Consider the following 21,648-nt stretch of genomic DNA (forward strand, 5'->3'; position numbering starts at 1 on the left):
TTTCTTTCTTTCTCAGAGCATCACTAGGCCTTTGATCATGCGAGTCTGTCCTTGTGGCTGTTTCCATAGCATCTCCCTGCAGTTCAATTCTCTGGCCCGGGCTCCTTTTCATCAGCGGCCTGTCTGAAAGACTGACATTTCTCTTCCTTAGCTCACAGGAAGTCTGGGAAGAAATCAAATTAGAAAAAAAAACATCCAGATCAAACCTTGCTTTAAGCTGTTTATTTTTATTTATTTATTTTGGTGCTGGCCCTAATCTCTGAAGCATAGATTTTGAAAGGGGTGAAACAAAGATTGTGTGAGGCTGTGTTCAAACCGAACGGGATTTCAGAGCATTGTCTCTATACATTGGCCGCTGAGACTATAAACAATAGCCTTAAAGCAATCTGGCTGCTTCTGCTGTCCAACCAAAGATACCAAGCTGGTTGTTTTATATAAGTGGACCTAAATTCTTGCAGTTTGTCTGATACAAGAGTTCTCTATTACTCTACAATGGCATTTTGGCAATTGTGCATAGTTTACCCAAAGAATAACAATTCTTTCATCATTTATAAACCCTCACGTTGTTCAAAACACGTATGAAAAAAGAAATTTTCCATGCAATTACAATGAATGGGGATTTAAGGCTTTCAAGTTCCAAAAAGGATAAAGAAGCTTAATAAAGGTTGGGTCATAATACTTGTACACTACAGTATATTCCCGCATCTTCTGAAGTCATACAATAGTTTTGTGTTAGAAACAGATATAAATTTAAGTCTTCCCCTCTTGTGATCTATTAACGGCTGTGACTAGATCATTGCATCAGATTCATGATCAAATCGTGCAGATCAGTTTTTAGAACCAGAACCAAACAACTCTTGACAAGATCTGACTCAAAAGAACGATTTGTAGATCACGCACGACTTTTCTCGTGAACATGCGAATTGTAATTGGGTTGGAAGATTTTTGTGTGTGTGTATGATTAATGATTTAAATTGCAATATTTTTCATAATACACAATTGGAATGACATGAGGGTGAGTAATTGAAGACAGAATTTTTATTTATTTTTTTAAGTTGGATTCCACCATTTTTCGGCACTGCATTGTCCAGATATCAATAATTCAATGTATCTCCAGAATGCATGCCCACTGACGTGCATGTAATTTTTTTTTTTTTTTATGTATTCATATTTTATTTGTATTCATGGACCTGTTTACCAATGGTTGGTTAGACACACCACTTCTCCATTTGCAGGACATTGGTTGTCCCTTCTGCACAGATGTAAAACTTCTGTCTCTCTACTGCAGTAAATGACTCCAACGTTCAGTTTTTGGACCAAGATGATGACGACGACCCAGATACGGAGCTGTATCTGACCCAACCGTTTGCCTGTGGTACTGCCTTCGCCGTCAGCGTGTTGGACTCCCTGATGAGTGCGGTGAGTTAGTGGCTAAACAGCTGCCACGTTGACACCTATTTACTGATTTGATTTCCTTTAAACAGATTAACATGCATAAACCCTTTAAAGAAATTATCCCTGCTGAATAAGTCGATTTAGATCCTTTAATTGTGTGAAGGATCCTTCATACTATCTACTAGGCGTCAGATGATCTTACCGTTCGCATTCAAATGCAGCTTGTGATTTGGTGAACAAAGGAACCTGTCAAAAGGTGCACAGTCATTTCTCTCCCATCATGGCATGTCATATAGAATTACATGAAGGCATGTCTCACTGCTAATCCTCTGAAATAATGTATAGGAAAGAGACATCCTCCGGCTGTGCAGTGCTTTAGATGTAGGGCTCAGACGTTACCAGTAGGCAGAGGTTGGTAAATGAAATGCCACATTGATCAGACAGCACTGTCAGCAGCGGTGACATCAAAAGGAAAGTTGTTGCCAAGACTCCTCATATAATGTGTCATGAAATAAACTTTCAAGAGTCTTATTAGATCTTTTAACAAGGTAAGTGCTCAAGTTTTCTTTAATAGTATGCCTTGACACGCAAGGTGGGCTGCTTTGGGGTCCAAGAGCTCTAATCTCCTAACAATGTCATCTTGGGTTGATTAGGAAAGATACCTTTTTTTCCTTTTCCCCTCGTTCTCTCTTATTCTTTGTAGCTTTTTCCCCTCACCACCTACGACCGTAGCTATCCCCTTATCCATATGATGGCTTAATTCCAGTAGCTTTCACTTTGAGTGAAGCTAGAACAAAGCAGCCTTCAAGTGCATTTCACTGTGGACAAAGGTGAAGCCTGCTAATAGACAGCTCTCATCCATCATTGGGCTGAATGCTGCTGTCAGGGGCCCAGAGAGGTGTCACTCTAACGCGAGCTCAAGGCGACACAGCCCTCTGGTGCTCAAACAAACGACCTCGTGATCCTAGTAGAATCTTATATTTTTTTACACGTTAATCATTCGACAACTTTATCATCAGTGACACTGAAGAACATTTGATGGACAAGATACAATGGGATCCACAAGTCAGAGATCACTTAAACCTGCAGTCATTATCAAAAGTTGTAAAACAGGTAAAACACACTACTGTCTAATATTGTGGGGTCACTGACTGACTTTTTTTTCAGCAAGGACATATTAAAATAATCAAAAGTGACAGTAAAGATATTTACATGAAAGCTACAAAAGATCTAAATTTCAAATAAATGCTTTTTCATTGAAAAATAAATATCTCATGGTTCCCTCAAAAATATGTTGATAATTAGAAATGTTTTTTGAGCATCAAATCACCATATTAGAATGATTTCTGAATAATCATGTGACACTGGCTGCTGAAAATTCAGCTATATGAATAAATGACATTTTAAAATAGAAAACAGTTATTTTAAATTGTATTAATATTTCACAATATTACTGTTTTATCGTTTTTGGTCAAATTCTTTCTACTTATTTTAAAAACATAAAAACTCTATACCACCCCCAAACTTGTAGAGTATAAATGAAATGAAGTGAATAATAAATATTTGTTGGTCACTAATCAAATTGTAACATTGGCCATGTTAACAAATGCCAGATATCATGAATCATCAGGTTTTAATTAAACAAATGGGGCCTCATTTAAAAAAATGTTTCATAGAAACCGTCCTAGATTTGATTTTGCAATGATTTCTCAAATGTGATTCAGAAAGCAAACCTCTTCCAGATGTGAAATTTATAAATCGCTAATGATTTTGAAATTGTGCGCAGCTGAATGGCTTCAGATCTCCAAATCTAACTATTCCCTCAAACTGCTAGAAAAATTCACCAGTGGTCTCCACTGTACAAGAAAACTGTCCACAACACTGTTGTGTTATATATTCTTCATTGTATCTAATCTAAAATTAGCAACAATAATGATAATTAAAATGTCCTTATGTGCAAAACGCTCCCCTGTTAAGCGTGGCTGGTGTTACCAAAATGAATGTGCGTGGGGAGGAGACAACAACAACAACAACAGCTGGCGTAATTGCATTCCCGTGTCTCTTCCCTTCGCAGGGAGTGAAATGCGAAAAGACAGATCAGGGTCTAGATAACAGTGCTCAGGACAGCTCCAAATTCCTGACTGTCTTGAGTTGTGACTCTAATGGTGCTCACGTCCGGATCCTCTTCTTTATCTTGGCAGACATACTTCAATGATAATATCCTCACCCTGATCCGGACGCTGGTCACGGGAGGCGCCACTCCGGAGCTGGAGGGCCTGTTGGCTGAGGAGAATGCGCTGAGAGGTGGCTACAGCACGCCACAGACGCTGGCTAACAGGGACAGGTGTCGGGTCGCCCAGCTGGCCCTATACGATGGGCCCTTCGCAGACTTGGGGGTAAGTGGACGGTTAAGAGGAGCTGACAAGTTTTGTCACTTTGCCCAACAGGCCTCGTTCCTCGTCCGACGCCTCCCCTACCCGGTAATACAAAGTGAACGAGCTGAATACGCAAAGTCTGTGGGTGAAAAATGCCTTAAATCATAATATCTCTGTATCCAAGTAAGAATGCCACACATTTTATTATAGCAGTGGACTAGGATACAAATGCTAAGAATGAGGCAAACAACACCCAAACAACAGATTTTGTCATGCCTGAGATTATGAATGAACACTTAAAACACTATTTTGTGTTCTTTTTCAGGATGGTGGTTGCTACGGAGACTTATTTTGTAAAGCATTAAAAACGTACAACATGCTGTGCTTTGGAATCTACAGATTGCGAGATGCACATTTAGGTGCACCAAGCCAGTGCACAAAAAGGTGAGCTGTCCATTTTAACTATTAACGTCGATGTCAGTAGAGTTTTAGTTCTTTATTTTACTAGGCATGTAATCCAGCTTTATTGAAGCCTAAATTATTCCTATAAATTCAGTTCCAGCACCTAGTGAGCTCCCTACCTAGGCAACATAGAGGAACACCTGACACAAATCTTCACAAGTTTATGCTTGCTTATAAGATACACTAATAATTTTGTTTAAAGAAATCATTGATTTTATTCAGCAAGGGCACATACAGTTGTTCAATAGTGACAATAAAGACATTTACAATAGCCGCTTTTCCACCATCGGGCCAAACTGTTCTCATTTTGCTTAACCGTTCCAGTCCGTGCTGATCCGGCCCAGCCATTACGGACATGGTTTCATTTTTCACTGTGGAGCTGATAACATTCATCTCATTCATCTGTAAACCCTTCTGTTACAAATATCTCTAAGGCAACTGTGTTATGGAGGATGATCACAAAATTATTTTATTAACCCAGCTAGAGAGAATGTGGCAACGGCACTAAATGCATTCTACCAGCATAGTTCTGCATGGTTAGCCTATTGTGCTGAGAATTCTGAGAATGGTTTGTAATCGTGTCATGCCGAACCAAGCTCAAGTGGAAATATAACCGCAACCGTTCCTTTTCATTTTTAAAACCGTTCAGCACAACAGTGGAAAAGCGGCTAATGTTACAAACGATTCAGATAAAAATGCTGTTTTCTAATTATCAAAGAATAAAAATGTTTCTCAGTTTCCACCTAAATATTCAGCAGCACAGCTGTTTTTAACATTGATAATAATAAGAAATGTTTCATAAGCACCTATATTAGAATGAAATCTGAAGGATCATGTGATGCTGAAGACTGGAGTAATGATGCTGAAAATTCAGCTTCATCACAGGAATAAATTAATTATAGAATATATTCAAATAGTCTAATAGTCTGATCTGATATTCGTGAGGGTATATGCTCATTTTTTTCTTTCTTTTATCCACACAAAGTTGGAGTAGAATTTTTTTTTTTTTAAATTTGTTTAATATTATTGTAAGTGCAAAAAGGTAAACAGATGAAGTAAATGCTTTATGGCTTGTTTCCACTGAGTGGTGTGGTACGGTATGGTACAGTTTGGTATGGTATGCAATTATTTGCGTTTCCACTGTCAAAAAATCCACTGCCAAACCGTACCGTACCACTTTTTGGGGACCCATCCGTTGAGGTACCTAGCACAGTCGTACGGTACTAAAAGGTGGAACTAGACTCTGCGCGTGCTAAAAGGGCATTAGAAGCACTTTTTTTATATATACTGTTGGAATATAATGCTACTGTTATTGTGTCAAGAAATGTAGTTTTAAGGAAAGAATGCAGTTTTTAAAGCTCAGATCTACAGTATTTAATTATAGATTTATGATAATTTGACTAAGATCCATTCCAATCAATCACCAGGCGCTCGGCACTCATGTTCCCCACCTTTCCTCGGCTAGTTGTTCTGATGTGTGCCGCTGACTCTGACGTCTCTGCAGTGGTTAAACAGGAGATATAATTCGTCTTGTATAGACCTAACAGGCAATCTTTGTTACTGTGAATCTATAATTCGTTCCCTGGCCAATAGTTTTGGCAGAAGGCCAAGTGAAGTTTCATATATATTTTGTATATTTGACTGAATTGTTTGCTTTATGTTATTAAAGCTTTACTGTATAGCTTTTTGTAATAATGGCTATTATTGACAAAACTGAAATTTAACAAAAAGAGATAGGATTGTTTTTTTGTCATTTATTTATTTCATTACAAGTTCATGTTGTTTATTGTAACATTTGTACCAATGCACATATTGCCTGGAATATGTTTAATATTTTTAAATTTAAACCTAAAGAGGCAGAGTTGTGTTTTATATTTAGTTTTGGTATAAATATAGGCTACCATACATGCAGTGAATATAATCAATATGCATTGCCTGAACCGCATTTGTGTGCTTATAATGTTTAAAATGTATTTAAATGAAATCGAAAAGAAGCAGAGTGCTTTTATTTTTGCCTAAAATGTACACACAGAGATAACCGGAGTAGCTGAGCGAGGTTTGCTTTCATGAACGCGCTGTTCCATCAGCAGAATTACTGGACTTGCGTCCTCGGGAGTCATTCTCCTGAGTCGGACTTTGCGTAGGCTAAATGGTATTGAGAAACGCCTAATGCCGGCGCTTGTTTCTTGTGACAAACATGCCGAGATGCAAGAACAAGATCTGCTGTATGTCATCCATTGTTGTTGACTATGCCGGAAAGTAGCGATCAACCTCATTTTCGCACGAAGAAAGCGACAAACACCACACCTAACAATTAAGGCTACTGTTGGCGGTGGAAACGCTAGCCGGATCATGGTTTACCGACCCGAACCATACTGTACTGTACCGTCCCGTACCGCACCGCTTACTGGAAACAAGCCATTATTTCCTCCTACATGGGATTCCTTAACATAAGTGTCATCTTTCCATGTGCACAGATATGTCATCACAAACCCGCCTTATGAGTTTGAGCTGGTGCCCACGGACCTGATATTCTGTCTGATGCAGTTCGACCACAACGCGGGCCAGTCCCGAGCAAGCCTGTCCCACTCCTCCCATTCCTCTCATTCATCCAGCAAGAAGAGTTCGTCTGTTCACTCCATCCCCGCCACGAACCGACAGAACCGCAGCAGCAAAGCACGTGAAGCCCGTGACAAACAGAAGTAAGTTGGCCTTCTCTTTTTAACCCAGTAGAGTGTATGTGTGCGTTTGTGGTTTTAGCACACTTCGTACAAAAAGGATGTGTGTGCATTTGTACCCAGCGTTTGTTGTTCTGTTTGTGAGTTTGCTTCATTGTAATGTGCATGTGGCCCTTGCCTTGACCACACACTAAGCTCTATGACCATTTGATCATCGCCACATCATATACCAGCATCAGTCTGCATATCACTGCTGCACTTGTACAGACACAATCAACCTAATTTCTGAATGTTAACTATATGAATGATTAATAATGGTATACAATTTGCAGGTCCCATGCAGACCTCTAGAAATGTTTAGTTAATTTTCATTATTAAGCTTAATTGTATATAGTTAATATGGATTATTTTGAGTGAGGAAACGGCATTAATTCATGTCTTGCCTTTCTGTTTGTCTAATCGTTGTTGTGTGTTTGTGTGTGTGAGAACTGCAAATTGCATCATCATGTTTTTATTCTGTGTTAGTGGCTTATTTTTTAGTTATGCTCTAGTGATTTTATTTGAATGTTCCAGGTAGGGTATAGAGCCATTATCATAGCATAAATAGTTTCACACCATCCCTACATGCCTTGCAGGTGCAGAAACCCGTATGGTGTGTATTTCTCGTGCCATTTTGGATCATTTAATTGTGGATCCTTTAAAATGTACTGTTTTGAAATCTGTATCATCTACATATACAGCCGTCGTGAAGCTGTTGTTGAAACTTATCTCTCACCTGAATGGAGGAGCTGCAAGGCATTATGGGATGCTGTAAAACCCTGCATTGATTTCAGTGCCTGTTACGATGCGTGCCTAGAGATTTAGATTTTGTAATATATTCCCCCTGTGAGAGAAAAAAGTAGGTTATATTAGTTAATATTTGAGATTCAAATGTTGTCCTTTTTAAGGAGTTTTACAGTACTATCTGGATAAAATTAGTTTATTTTAGATCTATTTTTTTAATACTAGCTACAAAAATTGAGGTTTAAAAAAAGTATTTTGAATAGTTTGTAAATCTTAAATTCTGAATTTATATTTTAAAGTAGCATTTAAGAATTTTTAAGAACCATTCCCTATTAGTGTAAAATAAAAATGGTTATGATTTTTTTTTACATTTACAATGTTAACCAGACTAAAAATGTAGACATATGATGTCAGTTATTCTGTTACTTGCCTTAAACACTGTAAAACTTACATAGACCACTTTTTTTTCTAAAGTGCAACAAGGATGAATAGAATGGGCCCAGGTATGCAAGTTAATGATTCTGCATGATATAGCACCTGTTGTGGGATCTTTTAATCATAACTTTGTCCTTTGTGGAGCACTGTTATGAGAGGGGATTTTGATTTTACTTTCCAAGAAAATCATGCCTACTTTTCACCTTTGCTTTCTAACTGAAAGCAAATGGCTGCTGCTACTGCCTAACTCTTGTCATGCTCAGGACCATCCCAGCATTGCATGCGGTTGACTATCATCATCTCTCTATACCTCCGTCCATCTGATAGGTTTCAGTGATCTCTCTCAGTAGTCCCCTTGACTTATTTCAGTTCCTCTTGTTCATTTACCTCTCATTAGGTTTTCTTTCTTTCTCTAAGACAAACTGCATTGTGTGAGAGGTCAGTGTGTCTGCACATTGTTTCTGCAGGTAGTTCATCAAAATGTATTTGTTTGTAACGTCATCCAGTTCAAAAATGGCAAAAATTGCATTTGTAAAATACATAGGCCTATATAAATTATCTGAATCATTTTCAAAGCCATTCAATTAAATCCTAATTAAATTAACTGATTAATAATAGTTACATACAAAGCTTAATATATGTAAATTTAACTTGCTAAATCTGAACTTTTATTAAATGTTAAAGGGTTAGTTCACCCAAAAATGAAAATTCTTTCATCATTTACTCACCCTCATTTGGAAGAATGTTTTAATCAAACAGATCTGAATCCCCATCGACTACCATAGTAGGAAAAATTACATACTATTGTAGTCAATGGAGATTGAGAGCTGTTTGATTAAAACATTCTTCCAAATATCTTCCTTTGTGTTCAGCAGAACAAATAAACACATAGAGGTTTGGAACAACATGAGGGTGAGTAAATGATGGTAGAATTTTCATTTTTGGGTGAACTAACCCTTTAAATGTAAAATGTAGAATTCTTATTCAAAATCATTGCAAAGATTCACAAAATAAACATGTATGTTATATCATATTTGTTAAAAATGCATCATCTATTGATAGTGCTGACAGTAGATATTTCTTTTAATTTGAAATCTGAATAAATATTGTGTAAAATACATGTTAATGAAAAAAATCTATTATTAAATGTATAAAGATTTGTATTTTTATTTACAAATTATAAGTCTGCAATCTCCAGATATTGCTGATTAACCTGTCTTGACAATATTGCTGATTGTTAAGAATGCATTGGTGGCTTTTGTCATATTTGCATCTTTGCTACATTCCTAATAACATCTTTTAATGGTGAGTAAGATTACTATACTGTACAACCTCAAAAACATAGATTTGGTCCATTAAAAGTTCCCCACTCAAACCAGGCGAAAGTGGTTTCACGTTCCGCTCTCAGTCTAAATTCACCTCAAATATCCGTGTGAGAGGGGAACCATGATGAGAGTCCCTGTGCTGCTGAAATTGGCTCTTTTAACCCTTGCGGAGCCACAGGATGTCTCGAGGCGATGTAAGTTCCAGCATCAGTAGTAAACTCAGGGGAACGGAGTGAGGTGGCTGACTCCTTGCACCACCTCAGGCACAGCTCCACTTACATCAAACGACTTCGCCGTGACACTCTTCCTCCCCGTGGCCCGTCGCAGCCTGACACTCCAAGGTGTGCAGCACATTTCAAGTTGGAGGAATAGTTGGAAATGTTGGAGTGCTGGGAAATGACACCGCCTAGAAGAATGTGAATATGATGAGGACAGATGCTGGTGCTGCGCGTGGCTTAGGTCCTTGTAGAAAACATTTCAGAATAAAATACCTAATTTCAAAGGCCAGATCACACGAAAACTAGGACGTGGGACACGTCTTGATAGAGTCAAAATCCTTTTGGCTAAAATACACCCTTGTTTGAGGGCTGTAAATGCTTTTACATACCGTACATTTTGCTGCCTGATGAAATCAGTAATAGGTCCAACAATGTGTGTTTCACCCTGTGTCTTTCTGAATGTGAATTAATGTATGAAGAGTTCAGATGCAAAAGCCTCTAAGTGTCATTTGAAATTTTCTTCTAGAATGATCATTTTTATCAAGCTTGTATATTTAAGTTCAGTGATTTCACTTAAATGGCAATGATAATTACCTATTAATTGTTATTTAAGTGAAATTACTGAACTTAAATATACAAGTTTGATAAAAATCATCATTAAAGAAGAAAATTTCAAATGGCATTTAGAGGCTTTTGCATCTGAACTCTTCGTATAGAGAGAGAAAGAGAGCGTGGTATTGTTTTTCTTTTCTTTTTAAAAGAGAGATGCATAACCCTGCTTTAAAGATCTGATATTAACACTGTTTCTCTCGCCTTCTGCTTCTCTCCCGCCCGGCTGTCTCACAGAAAAGAGATGGTTTACAGATGAAGCAGAAAATGCATACCCAAGGAACATTCAAATCAAGCCCATGAGCACTCACATGGCCAACCAAGTCAATCAGTACAAATCCACTAGCAGTCTGATTCCACCTATTCGAGAAGTTGAAGATGAATGCTGAACGAATCCCCGGCCTATACCATCACAGAGGGACTTGGGTCATCCTGCTGTAAAAGATGAGCGCTAATCGCGAAACGATGACTGTTGATGATGGAGACACATTGTCCTTCCCTTGTTCGACTCAAGGGTCTGAAGCGATTGAGAACTGGAAAGGACTTCCTATGTGTATACCTTTAATGTAACTTCCATACTTTTATATATGTATACATAGTGATGTACATAATGACAATCAAGTAAGGATTGTACAGCCCCCCTAGCACTTTTTGAAATTATGTTAACAGGCAAACAAAAGAAGAAAACAAATAGTACTTCCTGTGATTCTTTGCAATATCTCACCTCTGCCGTGACCTGACTCCATGCAGAGGGCGCTATAATGGAGGATGAGGGTCACTGTCGTTCACTTCATCCAAACAATACCCAAAGATTAGCCCCGCCGATTGAGTTGCGTATCCGTCGTCCATTTCATTTTGCACTACCGCGTAATAACTCAAGCACTGCTCGCAGAAGAGTCAAAGCTTACCCTCGGTTCTCCTCTGAGTTTGGGCTGAAGTCACAGGCTGAGGCTGTTAAACGAATGGCTTTGTCCAAGGAAGCGGGTGTTTGCGTGACTGTCTTCATGCATGGTGTGTGCCGAAAAGCTGCCTGAACGTTTGGCTCAGGAAAGGATGCCCATTTGCATCCCTACAGACCTAGGCACGTATACAGATGGAAATGTTTGCTGTACCTAATGCAAATGGTCGTCCCCAACGTAGCTCTTCGGAATTGGCAATACATTGAGGATATGCACTACTTCTGTTGATGTCTTTCCATCATACATGACTGTTGATGTGGGAAACTGTCTGTGATCGAGGCTTATAACACGTTTGTTTGCGTCTGCGGCTCTGCTATTAATACAACTGAATGAAACACTACTGTCACCTGCTGATAATTCAACAATGATTGAGCTTTTGCGCTGAAATAAAAAAAAAAATACAATTGAAAATGCCACATATTGCGATAAGTGGGCATAATTGGTTCCTCCTTTGGGTAGCCACTGCCTGACACGGGGTTGGCACAGGGGCTGAAAAGTGCTTGGATGTTCCCTGTGACCAACTGTGATGCCTTAATCTCTAGACCGAATGCGTAAGCTCAATCATAATGTTCAATTATCAGTCTAAGTTGTAACTTGTGGATGATTCTTGCTGTGGACTGAATGCATTTGAACGTCACTCACTTCTATCAAGGCTACACAGATAAGTTGTACCTTTAAAGTAGAACGTATACTGATACATATGCTTCACAGACCTTTGAACTTTGCTTCAAGTGCTCTGTCAGATTTATACATAAGTACATACTTATTTTTTATCCATGAGCGTAATCATTTTGTACTTATTTTTATACATATCAGAGAACTTTATTTCTAAATGTATCTTAAAGATATCGTAATAGCTACAGTGCACAGCAGTTCAGTTTTACCCCTGACAACACAACATATCACATACCATCAACTGGGACACGTCAAACATCTGTGAACCGAGTCAAACCGGTTCAATTTCAGCCTTCTATCTGGAGTGCTCTTTGATACTCACATGGGCTGCTTTGAAGGACTTTGAGCTCTACTACTAAAACAGCATATATGCTTTCATTTTCATAAGCTAACAGAGATGAAAACCCATATTGAATGACTGATGACACTTATCTGTAATTCCAGGTAAAGTGATGTTGATCCTCAGACAGACTTGAACTCAGAGATGTGCAAGAGGAGGGGCTCTGCTCTTTCTGTAATGAGGGTAGAGTTATAGTGATATTAGCCATGTTTGACCTAAATTAGGTCTTGGTAAAGAGAAGAGCATGCTGATGTACTTGTGCAAACGTAATTTGGTCAGATCAGCAGTGAGCTAATAGCCATATGATTGTAGATGCAAGAAAAGAGACATTAGCACATGTCCATCCATTGAGCAAAAGATGATAAATCTGGTGTATAAATTCTGCCCGTTCTAGTCCACGTTTTTTTTTTTTCTTTTTCTCTCAAGTAAAAAGGATCTCAGCTTTATTGTTTGTCTATTTGACAATTAGGCTTGGTCCTGAAGTGATTTTCTGAATTGTGATTACATTGGTGTTACACTTTGTAGCAAGTAGATTTCTTAATACATAAATGAATAAAAAAAAGAATAATACTAATGTGAGTAAACTGTATGTATAATTGGATTGTCAACATACTTGCTAGCCTGAAAAAAAGAGGAATCCATTTGAGTTAAATGTCCAATTTCAATTTCTATGTAAGGTCCTTTTCCTGTAATGAAACTACAAAGTCACGCAGTAAAGACAGCAGGTTTCATTTGATGAGAAAAGTGTAGATGCACGTTGAGGGAAGCAGAAAGCAAACTAGCTCTTTCTTCGTGAGGATTATTAACCATCAGGTTTTAACATTCCATTTTGTCATCAGCATTTCAATCCTTTACAATCGCATATAGTCAAACCCAGCTGTTTGTTTACAGACCTTTTTCTTTCTTTCAACACATACTCAGGTAGCAATCCTGATGACAAAGCTACAAAATAAAGCTGGCTTACATTTTCTTGTTACCTTTTGTAGTATGAGGTGATGCTGATATTTTCTTCTCCACTGCAACAAATGTGCAATGTTTTAGCATCATGCAATTTATTTGTACATCTTGTGAAGATACTACAGTGTACACATATCTCAGTTTCTACAGTGCCATGAAATGTATCTGTCTACCAGCATCAGTCAGTCATTGGTTTGTGACAGTGAATGCATATTGTGGCATCTAATACTGGCATGGAGAACATCCAAGCCATTCTTGCCTCCATGCCAGGACAGTGCCAGGCAGTGCAGGGAAAAAAAAAACAAAGGAGGAACACCGTAAGACCCACTAGAGCGAAAAGTGGCATTCAAACAGGCATATGTGCCCATACAAGCTGCTGAAATCCTAGCAACTTGGTTATCGATACTGGAAAAATCAAAAAAGGGGACAGCAATGGCTGAAGGATGCTGGGAAGAACTGACTATAATGTTTAGTTCGATCACCTGTCATTGTATTCAAGAGTGTTTTAATTAAAGTAACATATAAAGCAACCTTACTGATGTGCTATGTAATACACAACTGTCATATTTTGGCTATTTTATTCTACTGTAAAGGACAGATTTAAGTTTTAGAAACTGTATAAAGAAAATACACTGTAACAGAATAAATACTTGGAGGGGAATTAAGTCTTAACATGCTGAACTTGCATATGGATTACTGTTTTGTTGCTGTCTTTTCTTCCACTTCAATAAATAATCAAAACATCCATATATACATGTAATTATTGGCATATTCATTACAGTATAAAGGAGTTTCTCATAGCAGAATATGACTGATTCGACTACCAGACGTGAAGAAACTGATGGTGCTGAAGCTGATCTATACCTGACTGTCAAATATAACCTGCTGATAAACATACTGTCTTGTACAAAAAGTTTGTACATAAATTGTACATGTTTTTTTTTTTTTTTTTTTTTTTTGTATTTTCTCAATTAAAATCGATGTATTTGTGTTCTACAGGTGACTGGTATATTGTGTCATTACTTGATTTACACTCGAAATTAGGCAATCCACCATTGATAAATGGACATTGTTAAAGGGTTAGTTCACCCAAAAATGAAAATTCTGTTATTAATTACTCACCCTCATGTTTCGAGAAGATCAGAGAAACTTTTTTTTTTGCACCGAAAAAGTCGACAGGGGTACCCTGAGATATGGACATCCCATGTAGCATTTATGCCATTATAAACATAGTGGGATAAATGCTACGTGGGATCTCAATATCTTAGCTCTGGAAGGGTCTAGAGCCTCCATTTTTGCACTCAGGTCTAAGTCCCATGGCCCTCTATCAGAATCCAGAGTTTCAAGAAGATTAGAGAAACTTATTTTTTCGCACAAAAAAAAAAAAAAAAACGACAGGAGTAACACTGTCGTTTTTTGGGGGGGTCGAAATTTGGAGTTTCTCTGATCTTGAAACTCTTGAAGTTTCTCTAAGAAGATTAGAGAAACTTATTTTTTCGCACCCAGACCCTTCCAGAGCTGAGATATTGAGATATTTATAATGGCATAAATGCTACGTGGTATCTCAATATCTCAGCTCTGGAAGGGTCTAGAGCCTCAATTTTTGCACTCAGGTCTAAGTCCCATGGCCTTCTATCAGAATCCAGAGTTTCAAGAATATCAGAGAAACTCAAAATTTGAAAGGGGTAACACTCAACACCTCTATCAGTGTTACCCCTGTCGTTTTTTGTTTTTGTTTTTTTGTGTGCGTTAAAATAAGTTTCTCCAATCTTCTTGAAACTCTGGATTCTGATAGAGGGCCATGGGACTTAGACCTGAGTGCAAAAATGGAGGCTCTAGACCCTTCCAGAGCTGAGATATAGAGATATTTATAATGGCATAAATGCTACGTGGTATCTCAATATCTCAGCTCTGGAAGGGTCTAGAGCCTCCATTTTTGCACTCAAGTTTAAGTCTCCTGGCCCTCTATCAGAATCCAGAGTTTTGAGAAGATTGGAAAAACTTTGTTTTTTCGCCCAAAAAAAAAAAAAACGAAAGGGGTAACACTGTCGTTTTTTTTTCGGGTCGAAATTTTGAATTTTGATATCTCAGCTCTGGAAGGGTCTAGAGCCTCCATTTTTGCACTCAGGTCAAAGTCTCACAGCCCTCTATCATAATCCAGAGTTTTGAGAAGATTGGAGAAACTTAATTTTTCGCCCGAAAATGAAAAAAAAAACGTAAGGGGTAAGACTGTCGTTTCTTTTTCGGGTCGAAATTTTGAGTTTCGATATCTCAGCTCTGGAAGGGTCTAGAGCCTCCATTTTTGCACTCAGGTCAAAGTCTCACAGCCCTCTATCATAATCCAGAGTTTTGAGAAGATTGGAGAAACTTAATTTTTCGCCCGAAAATGAAAAAAAAAAACGAAAGGGGTAACACTGTCGTTTCTTTTTCGGGTCGAAATTTTGAATTTTGAAATCTCAGCTCTGGAAGGGTCTAGAGCCTCCATTTTTGCGCTCAGGTCAAAGTCTCACAGCCCTCTATCATAATCCAGAGTTTTGAGAAGATTGGAGAAACTTAATTTTTCGCCCGAAAATGAAAAAAACGTAAGGGGTAACACTGTCGTTTTTTTTTCGGGTCGAAATTTTTAGTTTCGATATCTCAGCTCTGGAAGGGTCTAGAGCCTCCATTTTTGCACTCAGGTCAAAGTCTCACAGCCCTCTATCATAATCCAGAGTTTTGAGAAGATTGGAGAAACTTAATTTTTCGCCCGAAAATGAAAAAAAACGAAAGGGTAACACTGTCGTTTTTTTTTTCGGGTCGAAATTTTGAATTTTGATATCTCAGCTCTGGAAGGGTCTAGAGCCTCCATTTTTGCACTCAGGTCAAAGTCTCATAGCCCTCTATCATAATCCAGAGTTTTGAGAAGATTGGAGAAACTTAATTTTTCGCCCGAAAATGAAAAAAAACGTAAGGGGTAACACTGTCATTTTTTTTTTCGGGTCGAAATTTAGAATTTTGATATCTCAGCTCTGGAAGGGTCTAGAGCCTCCATTTTTGCACTCAGGTCAAAGTCTCACAGCCCTCTATCATAATCCAGAGTTTTGAGAAGATTGGAGAAACTTAATTTTTCGCCCGAAAATGAAAAAAAACGTAAGGGGTAACACTGTCGTTTTTTTTTCGGGTCGAAATTTTGAATTTTGATATCTCAGCTCTGGAAGGGTCTAGAGCCTCCATTTTTGCACTCAGGTCAAAGTCTCACAGCCCTCTATCATAATCCAGAGTTTTGAGAAGATTGGAGAAACTTAATTTTTCGCCCGAAAATGAAAAAAAACGAAAGGGGTAACACTGTCGTTTTTTTTTCGGGTCGAAATTTTGAGTTTTGATATCTCAGCTCTGGAAGGGTCTAGAGCCTCCATTTTTGCACTCAGGTCAAAGTCTCACAGCCCTCTATCATAATCCAGAGTTTTGAGAAGATTGGAGAAACTTAATTTTTCGCCCGAAAATGAAAAAAAACGTAAGGGGTAACACTGTCGTTTTTTTTTTCGGGTCGAAATTTTGAGTTTCGATATCTCAGCTCTGGAAGGGTCTAGAGCCTCCATTTTTGCACTCAGGTCAAAGTCTCACAGCCCTCTATCATAATCCAGAGTTTTGAGAAGATTGGAGAAACTTAATTTTTCGCCCGAAAATGAAAAAAAACGAAAGGGGTAACACTGTCGTTTTTTTTTTCGGGTCGAAATTTTGAATTTTGATATCTCAGCTCTGGAAGGGTCTAGAGCCTCCATTTTTGCACTCAGGTCAAAGTCTCACAGCCCTCTATCATAATCCAGAGTTTTGAGAAGATTGGAGAAACTTAATTTTTCGCCCGAAAATGAAAAAAAAACGTAAGGGGTAACACTGTCGTTTTTTTTTCGGGTCGAAATTTTGAGTTTTGATATCTCAGCTCTGGAAGGGTCTAGAGCCTCCATTTTTGCACTCAGGTCAAAGTCTCACAGCCCTCTATCATAATCCAGAGTTTTGAGAAGATTGGAGAAACTTAATTTTTCGCCCGAAAATGAAAAAAAACGTAAGGGGTAACACTGTCTTTTTTTTTTTTGGGTCGAAATTTTGAATTTTGATATCTCAGCTCTGGAAGGGTCTAGAGCCTCCATTTTTGCACTCAGGTCAAAGTCTCACAGCCCTCTATCATAATCCAGAGTTTTGAGAAGATTGGAGAAAATTAATTTTTCGCCCGAAAATGAAAAAAAACGTAAGGGGTAACACTGTCGTTTTTTTTTTTCGGATCGAAATTTTTAGTTTTGATATCTCAGCTCTGGAAGGGTCTAGAGCCTCCATTTTTGCACTCAGGTCAAAGTCTCACAGCCCTCTATCATAATCCAGAGTTTTGAGAAGATTGGAGAAACTTAATTTTTCGCCCGAAAATGAAAAAAAACGAAAGGGGTAACACTGTCTTTTTTTTTTCGGGTCGAAATTTAGAATTTTGATATCTCAGCTCTGGAAGGGTCTAGAGCCTCCATTTTTGCACTCAGGTCAAAGTCTCACAGCCCTCTATCATAATCCAGAGTTTTGAGAAGATTGGAGAAACTTAATTTTTCGACCGAAAATGAAAAAAAACGTAAGGGGTAACACTGTCATTTTTTTTTTCGGATCGAAATTTTGAGTTTTGATATCTCAGCTCTGGAAGGGTCTAGAGCCTCCATTTTTGCACTCAGGTCAAAGTCTCACAGCCCTCTATCATAATCCAGAGTTTTGAGAAGATTGGAGAAACTTAATTTTTCGCCCGAAAATGAAAAAAAAAACGTAAGGGGTAACACTGTCGTTTTTTTTTTTCGGGTCGAAATTTTGAGTTTTGATATCTCAGCTCTGGAAGGGTCTAGAGCCTCCATTTTTGCACTCAGGTCAAAGTCTCACAGCCCTCTATCATAATCCAGAGTTTTGAGAAGATTGGAGAAACTTAATTTTTCGCCCGAAAATGAAAAAAAAACGTAAGGGGTAACACTGTCGTTTTTTTTTTTCGGGTCAAAATTTTGAGTTTTGATATCTCAGCTCTGGAAGGGTCTAGAGCCTCCATTTTTGCACTCAGGTCAAAGTCTCACAGCCCTCTATCATAATCCAGAGTTTTGAGAAGATTGGAGAAACTTAATTTTTCGCCCGAAAATGAAAAAAAATGTAAGGGGTAACACTGTCGTTTTTTTTTCGGGTCGAAATTTTGAGTTTTGATATCTCAGCTCTGGAAGGGTCTAGAGCCTCCATTTTTGCACTCAGGTCAAAGTCTCACAGCCCTCTATCATAATCCAGAGTTTTGAGAAGATTGGAGAAACTTAATTTTTCGCCCGAAAATGAAAAAAAACGTAAGGGGTAACACTGTCGTTTTTTTTTCGGGTCGAAATTTTGAGTTTTGATATCTCAGCTCTGGAAGGGTCTAGAGCCTCCATTTTTGCACTCAGGTCAAAGTCTCACAGCCCTCTATCATAATCCAGAGTTTTGAGAAGATTGGAGAAACTTAATTTTTCGCCCGAAAATGAAAAAAAAACGTAAGGGGTAACACTGTCGTTTTTTTTTTCGGGTCGAAATTTTGAATTTTGATATCTCAGCTCTGGAAGGGTCTAGAGCCTCCATTTTTGCACTCAGGTCAAAGTCTCACAGCCCTCTATCATAATCCAGAGTTTTGAGAAGATTGGAGAAACTTAATTTTTCGCCCGAAAATGAAAAAAAACGTAAGGGGTAACACTGTCGTTTTTTTTTTTCGGGTTAAAATTTTGAGTTTTGATATCTCAGCTCTGGAAGGGTCTAGAGCCTCCATTTTTGCACTCAGGTCAAAGTCTCACAGCCCTCTATCATAATCCAGAGTTTTGAGAAGATTGGAGAAACTTAATTTTTCGCCCGAAAATGAAAAAAAACGTAAGGGGTAACACTGTCGGTTTTTTTTCGGGTCGAAATTTTGAGTTTTGATATCTCAGCTCTGGAAGGGTCTAGAGCCTCCATTTTTGCACTCAGGTCAAAGTCTCACAGCCCTCTATCATAATCCAGAGTTTTGAGAAGATTGGAGAAACTTAATTTTTCGCCCGAAAATGAAAAAAAATGTAAGGGGTAACACTGTCGTTTTTTTTTCGGGTCAAAATTTTGAGTTTTGATATCTCAGCTCTGGAAGGGTCTAGAGCCTCCATTTTTGCACTCAGGTCAAAGTCTCACAGCCCTCTATCATAATCCAGAGTTTTGAGAAGATTGGAGAAACTTAATTTTTCGCCCGAAAATGAAAAAAAACGTAAGGGGTAACACTGTCGTTTTTTTTTTCGGGTCGAAATTTTGAATTTTGATATCTCAGCTCTGGAAGGGTCTAGAGCCTCCATTTTTGCACTCAGGTCAAAGTCTCACAGCCCTCTATCATAATCCAGAGTTTTGAGAAGATTGGAGAAACTTAATTTTTCGCCCGAAAATGAAAAAAAACGTAAGGGGTAACACTGTCGTTTTTTTTTTCGGGTCGAAATTTTGAATTTTGATATCTCAGCTCTGGAAGGGTCTAGAGCCTCCATTTTTGCACTCAGGTCAAAGTCTCACAGCCCTCTATCATAATCCAGAGTTTTGAGAAGATTGGAGAAACTTAATTGTTCGCCCGAAAATGAAAAAAAATGTAAGGGGTAACACTGTCGTTTTTTTTTCGGGTCGAAATTTTGAATTTTGATATCTCAGCTCTGGAAGGGTCTAGAGCCTCCATTTTTGCACTCAGGTCAAAGTCTCACAGCCCTCTATCATAATCCAGAGTTTTGAGAAGATTGGAGAAACTTAATTTTTCGCCCGAAAATGAAAAAAAACGTAAGGGGTAACACTGTCGTTTTTTTTTCGGGTCGAAATTTTGAGTTTCGATATCTCAGCTCTGGAAGGGTCTAGAGCCTCCATTTTTGCACTCAGGTCAAAGTCTCACAGCCCTCTATCATAATCCAGAGTTTTGAGAAGTTTGGAGAAACTTAATTTTTCGCCCGAAAATGAAAAAAAACGTAAGGGGTAACACTGTCGTTTTTTTTTCGGGTCGAAATTTTGAATTTTGATATCTCAGCTCTGGAAGGGTCTAGAGCCTCCATTTTTGCACTCAGGTCAAAGTCTCACAGCCCTCTATCATAATCCAGAGTTTTGAGAAGATTGGAGAAACTTAATTTTTCGCCCGAAAATGAAAAAAAAACGTAAGGGGTAACACTGTCGTTTTTTTTTCGGGTCGAAATTTTGAGTTTTGATATCTCAGCTCTGGAAGGGTCTAGAGCCTCCATTTTTGCACTCAGGTCAAAGTCTCACAGCCCTCTATCATAATCCAGAGTTTTGAGAAGATTGGAGAAACTTAATTTTTCGCCCGAAAATGAAAAAAAACGTAAGGGGTAACACTGTCGTTTTTTTTTTTCGGGTTAAAATTTTGAGTTTTGATATCTCAGCTCTGGAAGGGTCTAGAGCCTCCATTTTTGCACTCAGGTCAAAGTCTCACAGCCCTCTATCATAATCCAGAGTTTTGAGAAGATTGGAGAAACTTAATTTTTCGCCCGAAAATGAAAAAAAACGTAAGGGGTAACACTGTCGTTTTTTTTTCGGGTCAAAATTTTGAGTTTTGATATCTCAGCTCTGGAAGGGTCTAGAGCCTCCATTTTTGCACTCAGGTCAAAGTCTCACAGCCCTCTATCATAATCCAGAGTTTTGAGAAGATTGGAGAAACTTAATTTTTCGCCCGAAAATGAAAAAAAATGTAAGGGGTAACACTGTCGTTTTTTTTTCGGGTCGAAATTTTGAGTTTTGATATCTCAGCTCTGGAAGGGTCTAGAGCCTCCATTTTTGCACTCAGGTCAAAGTCTCACAGCCCTCTATCATAATCCAGAGTTTTGAGAAGATTGGAGAAACTTAATTTTTCGCCCGAAAATGAAAAAAAATGTAAGGGGTAACACTGTCGTTTTTTTTTCGGGTCGAAATTTTGAGTTTTGATATCTCAGCTCTGGAACGGTCTAGAGCCTCCATTTTTGCACTCAGGTCAAAGTCTCACAGCCCTCTATCATAATCCAGAGTTTTGAGAAGATTGGAGAAACTTAATTTTTCGCCCGAAAATGAAAAAAAACGTAAGGGGTAACACTGTCGTTTTTTTTTTCGGGTCGAAATTTTGAATTTTGATATCTCAGCTCTGGAAGGGTCTAGAGCCTCCATTTTTGCACTCAGGTCAAAGTCTCACAGCCCTCTATCATAATCCAGAGTTTTGAGAAGATTGGAGAAACTTAATTTTTCGCCCGAAAATGAAAAAAAATGTAAGGGGTAACACTGTCGTTTTTTTTTCGGGTCGAATTTTGAATTTTGATATCTCAGCTCTGGAAGGGTCTAGAGCCTCCATTTTTGCACTCAGGTCAAAGTCTCACAGCCCTCTATCATAATCCAGAGTTTTGAGAAGATTGGAGAAACTTAATTTTTCGCCCGAAAATGAAAAAAAATGTAAGGG

At 38.3% G+C, this 21,648-nt stretch overlaps 1 protein-coding gene across 12 annotated transcripts in view; it reads left to right on the plus strand.

Moving 5' to 3' along the window:
* Positions 1 to 14,207, plus strand: part of kcnma1a (potassium large conductance calcium-activated channel, subfamily M, alpha member 1a) — a 173,093-nt gene extending 158,886 nt beyond the window's left edge. For 8 of the 12 annotated variants that reach the window (XM_089116842.1, XM_089116845.1, XM_089116849.1 and 5 more), the window contains 6 exons: positions 1,289 to 1,419; positions 3,597 to 3,791; positions 4,096 to 4,214; positions 6,710 to 6,934; positions 8,168 to 8,196; positions 10,518 to 14,207. In XM_089116842.1, coding sequence (XP_088972968.1) covers positions 1,289 to 1,419; positions 3,597 to 3,791; positions 4,096 to 4,214; positions 6,710 to 6,934; positions 8,168 to 8,196; positions 10,518 to 10,669 — 851 coding nt within the window. In that variant the 3' untranslated portion in view covers positions 10,670 to 14,207. The remainder of the gene's footprint in view (positions 1 to 1,288; positions 1,420 to 3,596; positions 3,792 to 4,095; positions 4,215 to 6,709; positions 6,935 to 8,167; positions 8,197 to 10,517) is intronic. The other 4 variants (XM_089116846.1, XM_089116847.1, XM_089116848.1 and 1 more) reach the window with 1 other exon arrangement.
* The last annotated feature ends 7,441 nt before the right edge of the window (positions 14,208 to 21,648 follow it).

The sequence above is a fragment of the Pimephales promelas genome, chromosome 11 (assembly GCF_988280905.1).
Source record: "Pimephales promelas chromosome 11, fPimPro1.hap1.1, whole genome shotgun sequence".
NCBI classification, from domain to species: Eukaryota; Metazoa; Chordata; class Actinopteri; order Cypriniformes; family Leuciscidae; genus Pimephales; species Pimephales promelas.